The sequence below is a fragment of the Megalopta genalis genome, chromosome 2 (assembly GCF_051020955.1).
Source record: "Megalopta genalis isolate 19385.01 chromosome 2, iyMegGena1_principal, whole genome shotgun sequence".
In the NCBI taxonomy this organism is placed as follows: domain Eukaryota; kingdom Metazoa; phylum Arthropoda; class Insecta; order Hymenoptera; family Halictidae; genus Megalopta; species Megalopta genalis.
The window spans coordinates 18,429,533-18,444,229 of record NC_135014.1 but is presented as its reverse complement, the minus strand read 5'-3'; the positions used below and the strand labels follow the sequence as shown (position 1 = coordinate 18,444,229).

General features: G+C 36.7%; 1 protein-coding gene and 1 long non-coding RNA gene across 3 annotated transcripts in view; both read left to right on the top strand.

The window, feature by feature from the left end:
• LOC117220636 (dual specificity protein phosphatase 10) overlaps positions 1 to 14,697 on the top strand; it is a 142,618-nt gene that overhangs the window by 17,489 nt on the left and 110,432 nt on the right. Inside the window, exon 4 of the mRNA XM_033470809.2 lies at positions 446 to 634. Coding sequence (XP_033326700.1) covers positions 446 to 634 — 189 coding nt within the window. The remainder of the gene's footprint in view (positions 1 to 445; positions 635 to 14,697) is intronic.
• LOC117220642 (uncharacterized) lies at positions 5,429 to 9,592 on the top strand. Of its 2 annotated transcripts, XR_013032665.1 has the most exons (3): positions 5,429 to 7,252; positions 8,422 to 8,615; positions 8,785 to 9,592. It is a non-coding gene; the product is annotated as an uncharacterized LOC117220642 (long non-coding RNA). The 2 variants fall into 2 exon arrangements; XR_004490316.2 differs by lacking the exon at positions 5,429 to 7,252 and having other exon boundaries at positions 7,263 to 8,615.

Below are 14,697 nucleotides of genomic sequence, written 5' to 3'. Positions count from 1 at the left end.
GTTAGACAGGCCAAAAACTCGACAGATTAAAAACATCATCAGAAAAGAGGCACGATAACAGAAGCGATCTAATGTTATTATAAATTCCGTTCATTTGTAATCCAGAGGCAGAGGCGTTGCCTGCATTTGAATTTGGTCGGCGCCTCTAAATTGCCAGTCGTAAACCGAAAAGGGGAAGAATGTTCGGTCAGGTCAGGTACGTTCGTCAATAAATGAATCATATAAGATCGATCGTGCTTCGGCCAGATGTCTCACGTCCCTCGAGAAGAACGGTGGTGGCTAGCGGCTCGGGTCGTTGAATGAAAGACCAAGCTACCTGTCGTTGTATATTTTGAAATCCGCGAATCGGGCAATCCACGACTAATGACGGCCGATTCGCCGCGGCCTAATGACATACCATACACGTCACGAGATTACACGCCTGAACGGAGGATGCGTTCATTAGCCGTAGAGGTGACTGGCACCGAGGAGAGACCCGTCAAACGAGCCGCCGTCCCAGAACTGGAAGCATCGTCGAACTCGTCGCCGCGACCGAGCAGTTTGTTGAAGAGAGACACCACCATGCCAGCCTTGACGCGCGTCTGCACTACTGCCACTCTGCCGAGGATCAAGAGATTTAAGTTCGCCTCGATCGGTGAGTTCCCTTATCTATCATTCTCATCATCTTTATCAATATCATCGTTTCTATCGATTTCATCATTCTATTACATCTCAATCGTCATCCCGTAATAGTTACTTCAACAGTGCTTCAATGGGGTTTACTTCGCCATTGTTTTCTGTTTTTTTGGAGAAACGAGACCATACGTGGGGGTCATCGTGTAATTGTCTCGGAAAAAACAGTTGTTTCTTTGTATAAATCAAAGGACAATTTGAAAACATGTTTTCTTTTTTTTTAATTTGTAGGTGGAATTTGCTAAAATTATGATTACTTGTTTTGATACTGCTTGTTGTTTTTTTTTTTAGCGAAGAGACCTTAACGGGGAATTCTCGCATAATAGGTTGAAGAAATCATATTTTTCTTTAGCAAAAATCGAAGGATATAACGTTAAATTTTATGACCGGATTTATACGAATGACGATGATTCGTTATGTTACCGTTGCCTGTTTTATTTTAGGGGAGAGATCTTAAGAGATAATTGTCACATAACAAGTTGAAAAAACTATTTTCTTTATTAAATCGAAGGATATTTTAAAATATGCTCTCGACAAATTTTGTCGTCGAATTTATATAAATAATAGTGGTTCATTTTTCTATTGTTTCTTATTTTGTTTCGAAAGGAGAGATCTTAAGAGAAGATTTTCGCGTTTGGAGAAATCGGAAGATATTTTAAGAATCATAAGTGCAAATCGTAGCTGTATTTTTTATTCAATCTTTTTTTCTGATCGAGACAGATCATTCTTTGTTGTAAATGTTAGAATAATTACTTCAGTGTGATTTGTAATAACTTGTGTAATAACTGCAGTGAAAGCTACTTAATTCTAAAAAAATATTACGACCGTCGTGTTCATTGCATTCGCATGACGATCATAGATGTAACACGTCACGCAAATAAGGGCTTATACGTCGAACAGGTTAATCTTGTGATCTTTCTACAAATAGATTGCAATATCATGGAGTCAGTCACCGATTTTTATAAAACCTTGCCGAGTCATAGTTCTCAGAATAACATTTGTCACGCATTTAACTTTAGTTCCTAATACTCGAATCGCGAGGGTGACAACCACCTTTAAATATTCTTCAACAGGTATCTTAAGAACGACCATATATATATAAACAGGAGGATAGTATACATTAACGAAATCTCTATTCTCGAACAAAAAATCCAACCATACAAACACATTTGCACAAACACTTTCCATTTATAAAACAACACGAATCGACATATGTACTGTTATTAATGTTGTATGAACCCACAGCACTCTAAACAAAGATTAAAGAGCATTACATTTCGAACATCGATCCCAAAAAGTTCCATAAAATTAAAGTAATTTAATTAATAAAACTGAACTAAAAAGAGTTAAAATTTATATAATATTATAATTATATTATAATTATGTATATATATATATATATATATATATATATATATATTATAATATTATAATTATATTATAATTATGTATATATATATATATATAATTATAATTATATTATAATTATGTATATATATATATATATATATTATAATTTAATTTATATCTTAACTCTCTGTTCTGATTTTAGTAAAAATTCAGTTCGATCGAATATATTGCAATAAAAATGAATTTTGAAAATTAGTTGAAAATTGATATCACTCATATGTGACCGACGATGATACTCACGTATTAACTGGCGAATAATTTGCGTACAAACGTGTTATAGTGATAGTCTAAAATTTGTTCGTACGACGTGTGACGTACATTTGTCGAGGAAATCGGTCTCGAAGAACAAGAACACTACGCGAGGCGCCGCTGTCTTCGCCATCGATTTCCCAGGAGCCGGAGCCTCTTGCGGGAAAAATTTGATTGCAGATGTCCTGCATGCTTTTTCGCGTGGAATGACTCAGCGTTGTTTATTTGCAATATCGATTACGCGGCGATCGCCGACAGACGGGAAACGTCACGCGATGGACTCATAATAAACATGACCTCCGCTGGATCGGAGACGTGTGACGTCGTGCCAAATTGCACCAGTGAATCATGACAATCCAACAACGTCGCGCAGGTGCCTAGTCATAGATTACACTGGGTGTCGCAACCGACGGATAATCAGTTTATCGGTATTATTCGAGGAAGCCGGCGAATCATCGAACGATTACTTTAGCCGAGAGTGCCCTTTTATCCCGTTTTTTAAATTGTCTGGAGTACCGGCGATGGTATTTCGAATCGATTCCGTCTTATCGATGTCACGAGATCTCTAGATCCGTGTCAGCCACGAAACACTGGAATTATTTACATCCTTTGTGTATTTACACACCCTAGCATCAGATCGGAGGAACATGATCAGACGGTCTGATCGTGTCAAGGCTACTACGATTACAGATTCCGTCACTTTCCGTTGTTCACGTAGACCGATGATTTCATAACTAAAATATTATAATACTGCGTCACTCGGGTACACGTACTAGAAAAAGTCTGTGTATAACGTTTCAGGGAGAACATGTGCTTCAATCAACTTTATATTTATAAAATAAGACGTGTGTATATATTCACTTTTTTATTCTTTTATCTTATTCAAAATTGAACAAAATAAAAGTACAAAAAAAATATAGTATGTCTTATTCGATAAATATAAAGTTAATTAAGGTAATATATTTATCGAACAAGATATATTCAATTTTGTATTCTTTCATTCTGTTTGTTTTTTAATTAGAAAATTAATATGCTTTATTCGATAGATATAAAGTTAATTAAAGTAATACATTTATTGAACAAGATATATTCAATTTTGTATTCTTTCATTTTGTTTGTTTTTTAATTAAAAAGTGTAACATGCTTTATTCGATAGATATAAAGTTAATTAAAGTAATACATTTATCGAACAAGATATATTCAATTTTCTATTCTTTCATTTTGTTTGTTTTTTAATTAAAAAGTGTAACATGCTTTATTCGATAGATATAAAGTTAATTAAAGTAATACATTTATCGAACAAGATATATTCAATTTTTTATTCTTTCATTTTGTTTGTTTTTTAATAAAAAAATTTAATATGCATTATTCGATAAATATAAAGTTAATTAGGCCCGAAAATGTACCAAAAGTATAGCAATTGGTCACCCCACAGTAACCAGCATCATTGCCCTTCGCAGAGTTTTCTTATCAAACTTTAAGAATAATTTTTATTACGATATCTTGTTAAGTAAATCGAAATTCGTTGATAGACTGCGGATCTTTATGCAGAATTAAAATGCTGTACATGATCTGCAAGAAACAGAAAGTGCATGAACATTTGTTCCCATTTTGAATAATTTTAGCAAGTTCTAAATAATATAATGAAATTACGAAATTTTTGGCGTCATTGCATTGTGTTTCATCTACTCGTTTTTGTTATAAATGTACGGAATCGGTAGTTTCGTTATAACAGTAATTGTTGCTATAAATTATATTATATTATAAAATTATATTATAAAACAAGAAGTTATTTCGATTTTGTGTGTCTTTTATCGATACTGTAGTAATGTAACGTGATAATACGTTGTTTTCAAATCTTTCTGGGTGCAAAAATTAGTTCGTGAGTCATTCATTTAATCAATCGTAACTTTATTTTCAATTCGAATGTTTGTTCAGCTATATCGGAAACTGATCGTTTATTTATAAGTTGGTGTAAGTGCACAACCAAATAGGTGTACACTGACCTTTCCAATGGCACATGAATCGTGAAAAATATGATTGAAGAGTTTCAATGATTGATGACGTGCCAGAAAGGTGAAAAATGATCGTTTCCAATAAAAAAAATGTATGTAAATTTTATGCTAAATGGAGATACAATCATAAGCAACAGTGCTTGTGCTACTTAACTCTTTAATCCATCACGTTTTTACTGAAGTGTCAAGATAATCAAGTTCGATAGTATGGTAAAACATAATATTTCATTCGAAAAATTGTTTACTTTATGATCATGAAAAATTGTTAATATGTATGAAACGTTTAAAATATTTCGATAGACATTGCATCTTATCTTTTGGAAAAATTCATACGTTTAAATTATCTACATTTCTTTTAGAATTTGCACACAATGCAATGCGTACTTGCAAAAATTTTGTTCGAATGTTGCATTACTTTCGGGTGTTATTACAACATTATAAATGAACGAAACCTCTACTATCTTTAAAAACCGTAATTGACACCTATTTATCGATAGCATAACACGATTAAGATATTGGTCGAAGAATCGCCATTTCAATTATCTATCTCATTACTTAAAAATTGTATTTCCGCGACAGAGAAACATGCGCTAAAATTATGAACTTTAACAACTGGAATATATCGAGCATCGTAACTGGGTACTGACATCACTCTGACATAAATAATGACAGGTCAGTATTATGAATGACTCAATCCCGCTTAGAAGATTCCACGATTTTTAGGATTTTCCAAGTTCGTTAATGATTTCATTTTGATCACTCGCAAATCTCAAGATCATGAATCTTAACACTTAGCCAACCGAATAGGGTAATCTCCCCGTTTTAAATTCAGTCGATTGATAACCGAATGGATGATTGATGAAAAATTAAAAGTAATTGCTTAATTTTATTAAGATTTGCAAGAGGTACGAATGCTGAAGAAGCGATTGATGTCATATCAGTTTGTTTCGTAATTTTTGATTAAATGAATGAAATATTTTAATTTTATGAGAACTTTTGAGGTTATATAGCGCGGTCGTGGAAGTGTTAAGATCGTGAGTCTTAAATCTCACACTGCCGGAAATCGATGTATCGTTGCTAGCTACACTTGCGAAAAGTTCATAATATTATAAAAATAAATAAATAAATAAATAAAAAAATAATATAAAAGTTCATAATTTCTCCTTAATATTTTAAATAAACAAAATTCGTATTTCTTAGTTTTCTTTTATAAATTGTGTAATTATTACAGTTTACAAAGTTTCTGCAACATGTTTCACGGCAACGAAGATGTTGAGTTTGTACCGATTAAATAGAAAAGGTCGATTATTTTAAAATTCAGTAGCGATGACGACAACGAATATTATTTACTTTTGTTTTGTCATAATTACTTTGTTTCGTTAAGCTACATGAAATAGATATGTATTCCCAAAACTTATACTAGCTTCTATTTCCAATATTTCTTCTTCGGTACTTCTGCGATTTTCATTCGTGTTAAACAAATCCGCGCAGAACGGAAACTTCGCGTAAATTGAGCGACGAGTGTAGTTTTAAAAAGATGAATTACTCTCTCTTTTCGAATAATCCGACATTTCAAGTTACACGTCCAAATACATCAGCTTGGTTCATTGTCAGTATCTCTCACTTTCCTACAAAATCTTCGGCCGACATTGAAACGATTAAGACCATGAATTTTAAGCCAACGAATCTGAATATTATCAATCTTAAGATCATTGATCTCGAGATCGTGAATAGATTATCGGCCAGATTTCCTCGCAAATCCTCGAGCGATCGAGCGACCGGCGCTACGCTGGTCGCGGCGAAACGCAGGACGCCCCTCGCATACGTAATTACCGCGGAAACGGTATAGCGGCGGTCTGATCGACGGTATAAATATAAATACCGACGGTCCCGAGTGTAGTTAGGTAAGTAAGTCAGCGCGATCGGCGATCGGCTCGTAATCAGCCGCGAGTCGGCGCGGGAAACCACTTTCTAGCGAGCACGCGGGAACATTCCGCGCCGCCTCTCTCGTGCCGATGACTCTCGCTTTCCGCGGAAAAGAACCGTCTCCCATGATCGACAAGAAAAACCGGGAAAAATCGATCGGATTACGTCGATTTCGAAGTATCGCGATTAACTCGGACGCAGTGTACAGTGGTACTGTGATACAGTGTTTTCTCGAACCGCGAAGTAGACAAGCTGACAGCTCCTAACAATTCCATAAAAATTCACTGGAATACTTTTAGGCGTATAATTCAATATCAGAGGATCAAAATGTTCCGAAAATATTGAACAAATTGTATATTTGCGATTGTAGTAGCGAGAGAGCAGACGTTAATATGCCGAAAATTTTAGCGACGTCAGTGTACAATTTCAATCTCCTTTGTACTCGAATGGCGACACCGAGGCACCAATCAAATTTTTCATAATGCAGTTTCAAATAATTTTTGCAAACTAAATTTGTGTATACTTAACACTAGGTTTAGGTAACACTGAAATCAGCTGTTTTATATTAGTTTGTAAAAGTAACAGTGAGACATTAATGTTGATCTTTAGCGAGTGTTATTGATTATTGATTGTTGATAGATATATTTAGCAAATAACTCGTAAATGTATTTTTACACAATCTGAATAATCGTGAATTAAAAAATTAGTGTTACCGAACTGCTAATATCTTCAAGTGTGGCATGAGTAAACGTTCAAATTTGCATGCAAAACGAAAATAGAATCGTCTACGTTGAAGGAAACGCTTAGAATACTGAAATTAAAATGTTCTCGAGTGGAAAGAGTTAAGCAACAATTAAGAAATTTCTGGTTGCTGCATCGATCGAAGAGGTTGATTAAAAAAAAGCTTTTTAGCCATCGTCTAACAGCCTCTGTCATCTAAAAAACATGGAAGTTCTCAAAAAGTTATTGCGTTTTATAAGGTGAGCGAATAATCTTATGGCCCACTATAACTATTATATGTATAATAGTTATTTTATATAACTGTTATATAATAGTTATTTTATATAACTGTTATATAATAGTTATTTTATATATTTATTATATAACAGTTATTCTATATAATCATTATATAATAGTTATTTTATACAACTATTATATAATATGCATAGGATTTATAATAAATCTAGTTGGAAATCTCAAAAAAATCCAAGTCAATTCGACCAATCTGGAAAGAGCAATTGCCATTAAAAAGGCGTTAACATACATTCCGATGCGAGTGTGCCTATCAACGATACATCATTAAGTGCAATTTCAATGTAAGATCATTCTCATCTTCCCCGGAGATTTCACTGCTATTATATGGAAAAGTGGCGTAATCGCAGGGATAAGTGAAATATTCTCGGCACTTATCGCATTAATGATGAATTCAACCGTGCGAACAGATTTACATAAAGTAGTTTCATCCAGTCCGCGCGAACGGGAATAATATCGATCGAATTGCGTCGATTTCGGTCCGCATGGATCTCATTCCTGGCAAAGCTCGCGTCCATTCGACGTGTCACGATGTGGCAATCGTCGCCCGGCCACGAGGAATCGCGTGCAATTCCTGCGATTACTGCAACATCTTGCAACCGCTCGGATTCGCCGGAATTTCGAGGCAGGAAGTGTCGAAAGCTTCGCGCGGATCGAATTTTCGGAAGGCCGTTCCGCGGGCCGCGGGGCCTTTTAGGCTGCGGGACGCGACACAAAGGACAATTAGGCGCTCGACGATGTTTTGCACTTCGATTCGAGCTCGTTAACAGGCTCGCCGGAGACGTCTTAGTCATCGGTGACCGACGGAGGCCGATAAGTAACGTGCAATTATTTAGTTTCGCGCGAGTACTGCTACCTTCAAAAGTTACGATCGCTGATAAACGAGGCGGTGTTTGTTGTCGGCGGGATTCGCGAAACTGTTTTTTGGTATATCGTGGCTCACGAGACAGACTTGCGACAGCAATTTCTTAATTGGATTCGACTCGCTCTTTTTCCGGTTACGAAATTTCCAACGACGGGACAACTCTTGCGAGCGTCACTCGCAAACGGGTAGTGAAGTATTGGCATGCGAGAGCTCTGCTTTCATTCTAGTTTGTTTAATTTTTGTACCGTTAAGGTTATATTCTTGACGGATCAAACGAGAAATGAATCATTGGAGAATTATTAGCTGGAAGGCGAAAACGAAAATGCAATGTTTTCGCTTTTGATTTGGAGAAATTAACGCTTCGCAATATCCATGTATAAAAAATATACATCCACAATTATCTCGTATCATTATCTAAAGAATGAGATCAGGCGCAAGTAGAATCGGTAAGTCATGAACAGACACGCCTATTCGCCGGTGCTCGCGATCTTTCAAACAAAGCCTCGTACGATAAATTCTCTTACATTCCTTATCAAATAATTACCGATTATGTAATTAATATTGGAACAATATGTACGACATTTACTTGACAAGCTTCAAATTCGATTTTTCCAGGAGCAACGTCCGAAAGAAACGAATTACATTTCTTTGTGTTTGAGAAAAGTACAAGCGCGATAAAACCCGAAGAAGCGACTTTAACGATCCCGAGGGCACGTTCCCGACAAGAAACAGGGCCGATTCGTCGTCGTGATTACTTTTTTCCAGCCGCGACGAATAACGCTGTTTATCTGTAGCCCAGATGACGTCAGCTTGATACGACAAAGACGTGTGTTTGCACGCAAGCGCGGCTGTGTACCGTGCGTTATCAATATAGCAGCAAGTGTTACGAGCTACCATAAGCCTTGAGCATCTCTGAGCCTCTGTAAATTGTTCGCCATGTGAACGGAAAAAATAAGAGCTGCGTGAACGCGCAAAATCGCGAAAACGGCTGGCGGCGGAGTGACTCGTTTCGCAGCGCCGAAGAACGGACGACCGTGGAAAATCGTCTCGAAGCACTGCTTAAACAGCACCTTGGCTGAAGGGATAGCTCGTTCTAAATGATGGATAATCGGTTTCTTATGGGCTTCTTATCGCTTGCTAGGAAACGGTCGACGAATCTTTCGATGAACTGTACTTTCATTTGACCGAAATCGAAACGCGCTGAGAACTTACATTTTATGGATCCTAATCAAATTTGGATAAACTCTAATAAAATTCTACTCAATGAGTTGTTTCAAGCGTCAACCAGGGTCACGTTCATTTGATCGAATTAGAATCATAATAAGTCACATTTTCGTATATTTTGTCTCGTCTCTTAAAATGTAATCTATACGTGCGAAAATGTTAAAAAGACAAGCGAAATAAACTATAATTTTACCGTAAATTACTTTGAAGTTAGCACATTACCTTAAAAGATTTGGTCAGTAAACATTACACGTGTTAGTAAACAATAATTTCTTCACAATGAGGAAAATGTAACTGCGCCACTATGACTCTAATCCACTCATTTGTTCAGTTATCTGTTCTTTTGTGTAGAATCGAGTATGCAATTTTAAGAAAGTGGGATAGTGAAGCCGATTACTGTGGGATGACAAATTGCTGTACCTTTGGATTATTTTCTGACATAATTAACTTTATACTTATCGAATAACTCATTTTTAATTTTTTTTCTTCAAAAATAATAATATATAATAATATATAATATTATTATAATAATATTATATATTATTATCAAAAATAATAATATATAATAATATATAATATTATTATCAAAAATAATAATATATTATATAATATTAAAATATTAATATATAATATTATTATATAATATAATATATAATAATAATATAATAATATAATATAATATAAATAATATATAATATATAGAAGATTCTTATATAAGAATAAAAAAATTTAGCATGCGTTATTTGATAAATATAAAGTGAACTACGCCCGAAAACAATCGAGAGGCACGGCAACTGGCCATCCCACAGTAACCGGCTGCACTACCTTACACAGTCAATTTTAAAATACAAATATCACGTCTTTTAACAACGTATACTTTTGCTTGGTACAGTTTATTTTTAGTTAGTCGAGTCACCCGATCTCGCATGTGCTTGTAACGTTATTTTTATCGATATCAGAGAAGGTTACAACCCGAAAGCCAGCTGAAAATAATTACTTCATTCCGACCTCCAATCAGTTTCCAACTCGACGGTCTTATCTTTATCTGTTCCGTTCCACGGCCTCTCGATCGTTGGTTCAACCACAGACGTGTTTTTCGGTGATTACTTTTAACCCTCCAGAGACAGGGATTTCTTAGCAACCAGATCGTAAAAAGCTACGCGCCGATCTTTTAATGACTAAATTCGCTGTTTTCGATTACAGAAATTCGTTACGCGGGCCTAATGCGTCTTCGATTATTGCTAACAAAGTGGATCCTCTTCTTACAGAACTATACAGTAAATTCTCCCTAATTCCTCGAAGAGGAAATACGATTCATTCGAACCTTGCGGCTCGTTTTTATAGTTGCCGATTATGAACGACTATAAAAACGAACCGCGAGACTCGAATAATATATAATCCCAAATTGTCTATTTTTTGTGCATAATCTGAGCGTCGATTATATATATAAATTTACTATTATTTATTTTTTTAGATTATATATATAATCGACGCTCAGATTATGCACAAAAAATAGACAATTTGGGATTATATATTATATATATAGGGAGAATTTACTGTACTTCTATCATGATAGAGACATCGACAGAACGTCCAAAAATTGTTATTGTTAACGTCGAATGAGAAATTCGATCGAATACCTATTGCTCCGAGACGATAGTGAGCTAATCGAAGTCCGCGTTCGCTATCGCGGGCAGATTTCGCAATGACGGCAGGGATTTGGCATGGTTTGTCCGTACAGGATCGGCCGGGTGCATTGGAAGACGTCAATTGAGACAGTTCTAACAGGCAACGTAAACCTTCCGCGTGCGGGCATGTTTATCGCTCGCTCGAGCCGAGTGATGCTTCTGTGTATGATGTCAGACGCTATCTTTGGCCCGGAGTGGATGACCACAAACGAACGTACCCGTACGTTCATGCGCGTGCGCGCCGATCCCGTTGAAATTCTCGCGAACCCAATCAATTTTTCCCAAAAATCGTTCACACTTCGAGCTTCATATGTTCGCTGACGATACAGGACACCCGATGCAACAATTTCTAGGACGAACGCAGGTCTTCGGAGTCTCGGAGAATTTTGCTACACCTTGTGCCTCATCTTCGCGAAAGATATCTTGCATAAAAGTGTCAGATTCCACGTTAGAAATGACAGAAAATCATCGACTTGTAACATTAGGCTACGACGCGTCGTAATTAGACTGCGGTGCTTTATGCAATATGAAAGTGTTCGAATTAAATTGCAAGAAACGGAAGTTAGATACAAATATGTTTCTGTTAATAATTAATCATTTCCATAAATTGACGAGAAGGTAAGAGAACATTTTCCAATTCTTCTGTCTTCATTCTTTGGTACTTCGCATAGTCAATTTTATAATGAATACGTTAAATCTACTATTATCATTTGCATAAGTTACAGATTGTATATAATCATGATCATACATATCGTCTCGAACTTGTTAAAATGATTAATCCTTCACATTCGAAGAATTTTCTTGGATCACCTCCGGCCAAGGTGAAGCTAGTAAATAATATTTCCAATAAAATATTATATATAATATTAGAAATCATTACTAATAACGATTACTACGTAGATATAAAACTTGAGTTTCTAAATCGTTGTAGCTGTGAGAAGAATGGTCCAGCAAGAATTCAATAGAATCTAGAACGTAAAACAGTAAACAATTATCAGCATCCGGTTTAAAGCATTAATAAATAAATAAATTAATTATCAATTATCGCGACGCGAAGCAGGCGTCGTTCCTCATGATTTTATTGCGACTCGTAATCGCGATTTTGCTCGCGTCCCCCGTCACTAAGTTGTCGATCACTGTGCGTACGTGCGATCGTTATGCTCGCCCAAGCCTATAATTTGGTCCTTCGATCCTCGCGGCCGTTTCGCGTCTTCAGACGTATAGAACGGCGTGTTTCGATATTCAGAATCGGTAATGGGCCGCATGTTCGAGTCGGCTACCCCGGCGAGACCAGTCGATAAATCGTTTCCACCGCGTCACCGTAGATTCATACTTATTTAATGAGCAGACAAAAATAGACGGCTCTAGGCTCTCTCCACTTGATCGCGCGGATCGATCGCTGTGATTTCTACACGGATCTTTTTCTCGGTAGACCGAGCCCGTTTCTTCCTCCATGTTTTTCCACCTTCACGCTCGCTTAAACGCTCCCGGGTTTTCTCAACGCTTCCGCGGCGATTCTCTTCCTTCTCCGTGTGCCCATTCGATCGTTTTTACCTTTTCTCACTGTCTAGCGAACCATTTTCCAATTTTTCTTCCCTGGTAAGCGAACTGTTTCTGATTTTGCTGCGCCCACTTGAGCAATTTTTTTTCTTTCTGCCAGACTGATCGGTTCGTTTTTTCTTTATGTCGATCCGCCCATTTGATCTTTTCCCACGGTCTATTTGGACATTTTTTCATTTTTCAATGTTCAGCTAAATAATTGCATCTTTTCCGGCCGTTCAGTGGCCCGCCTTTAAGTTTGCTTGCCGTTACAGCGATCGGTTTGTTCTTTCTCCATGCCGACGATGTGACCATTTTTATGTTTTTTCAGTGCCCATTTAACCATTTTCTTCCCGTACGCCCACTCGAGCAATTTTATCTTTCCTGCCGTTCACTGAACCAGTCTCAATTTTTCTTTTTACTCGATCGATCAATTCGGTCCTTCTTTGTGTCCATTTTTAAGTTACTTTTACTGTCTGTTTGACCATTTTCTCTTCTTGTCCACTCAGTTTAGCATTCTTATCTCTTCTTACTATTTTAGAAATTATCCTATACTTTCGTGGCTCTCTTTCTCCTCGGCCATTTTCTTCTTTATGTTGTTTGTAGCATCGTGATCTTTTCTTATAATTCCAACCATTATTTTCCACCGTTTACATTTTCATTTGGCTATTTTCTTCTCTCTTTATGTTTATTTCAGCATTTTATCTTTTCTTTCTAAACGTTACTTTCTACTGTCTACGCTTTCGTTTGGCACACATCCAACAGATAGTTTTGCTTCCGTTTATCTACTCGTTCAACTATTCTCATTTCTTCTGTCTCTTCAATTTGCTATCTTCTTCTTGGCCAATCACTTGACCATTTTTATCTTCACTCCATTCACCATAAAATTTTAATATTTCCCTTTATCGATCTATACATTTTTCCTCTCCGCTAGACAGTTAATTGTTCCCTTTTCTAGAAGTTCTGATAATTTTCTCCGGCGCCTTCAATATCCTGGCCATTCCTACCTTCTTCCCCATCGGCGACTGTTTTTCACCGTCAGTCTTTTTTCGTTCGCTGCGTTCACCATCGAAGAATTTACCGTGCAAACACACCGATACCTCCAATCTTATCCGACTCGGCGGATTAATCGGACATCTATGAATGCATCGATCAGATCAGATACAACATTGAAGCACGGTGATCGATAACTCGCTTGCCGAAAACACCCAGAAGTCTCGCAGCAATGAAATAATATCATCGCTATTTCAATTCTAGTCTCGACTGTGTTTGAACAGCTCTTTCTCCAGTCAGTGTTACTAAATACTTCCCTCTTTGTGTATTTGTAATTGCTGTCCACGGGCGAGAAGCGTTTACTTCTGCGGAAACATACGAAATTCCTATGCAAAATTATTATTAGACGACCGTATAATAATCTGTACGAAGAATGTGTTATCGGTGTGTATAGAGATTTTCGATTGCTAAAATGAATTCCTCTCGGAACAGTGCACGGCCTGTCCGCTCTGTTTCCGAAACGATTCAACCAGACTGCAGACTTTTGTAAGATAACGTACACAGAGATTTCTGCGATTTCCCGGAGGCTCCTATATTAAACACCGCGGCGTGACGCAATGCGAATGGAGAAATTGAACGGAGGAGCTAAAATAGGCGTAAACACGCGAAGAAAGTTATCGGCGGATCAATGCCACTCTTTTCCTCGCGCTCACCTGAAAAAACAGTTTACGTCTGCGCATCCGTGGCTCGCGAATCACCAAAACTCCGCAAATTCGCGAAGAAAAACGGTGGAACAACTAGTTGTCCAATTGTTATCCAATACTAGTTATCTAGGAAATTCTTCCCCACGAATATTCGATTATAACTCTTCAATTTTTATTTTCTTACAAACGATTAAAAAACGGTAACAAGAAGAATGCTGGGGGTCACCGGTTTTGATCAGATTTTGTTCAGACTTATAGATCTCGTTCTCCCATTTACGAATATATGATTATTGGGCAAAGTTGGGCAAGAAATTAATCAACGACTAACAATTGAATTGCTATTGTTTTGTCGTTTTGAGCATTAATTACAATTAACGATT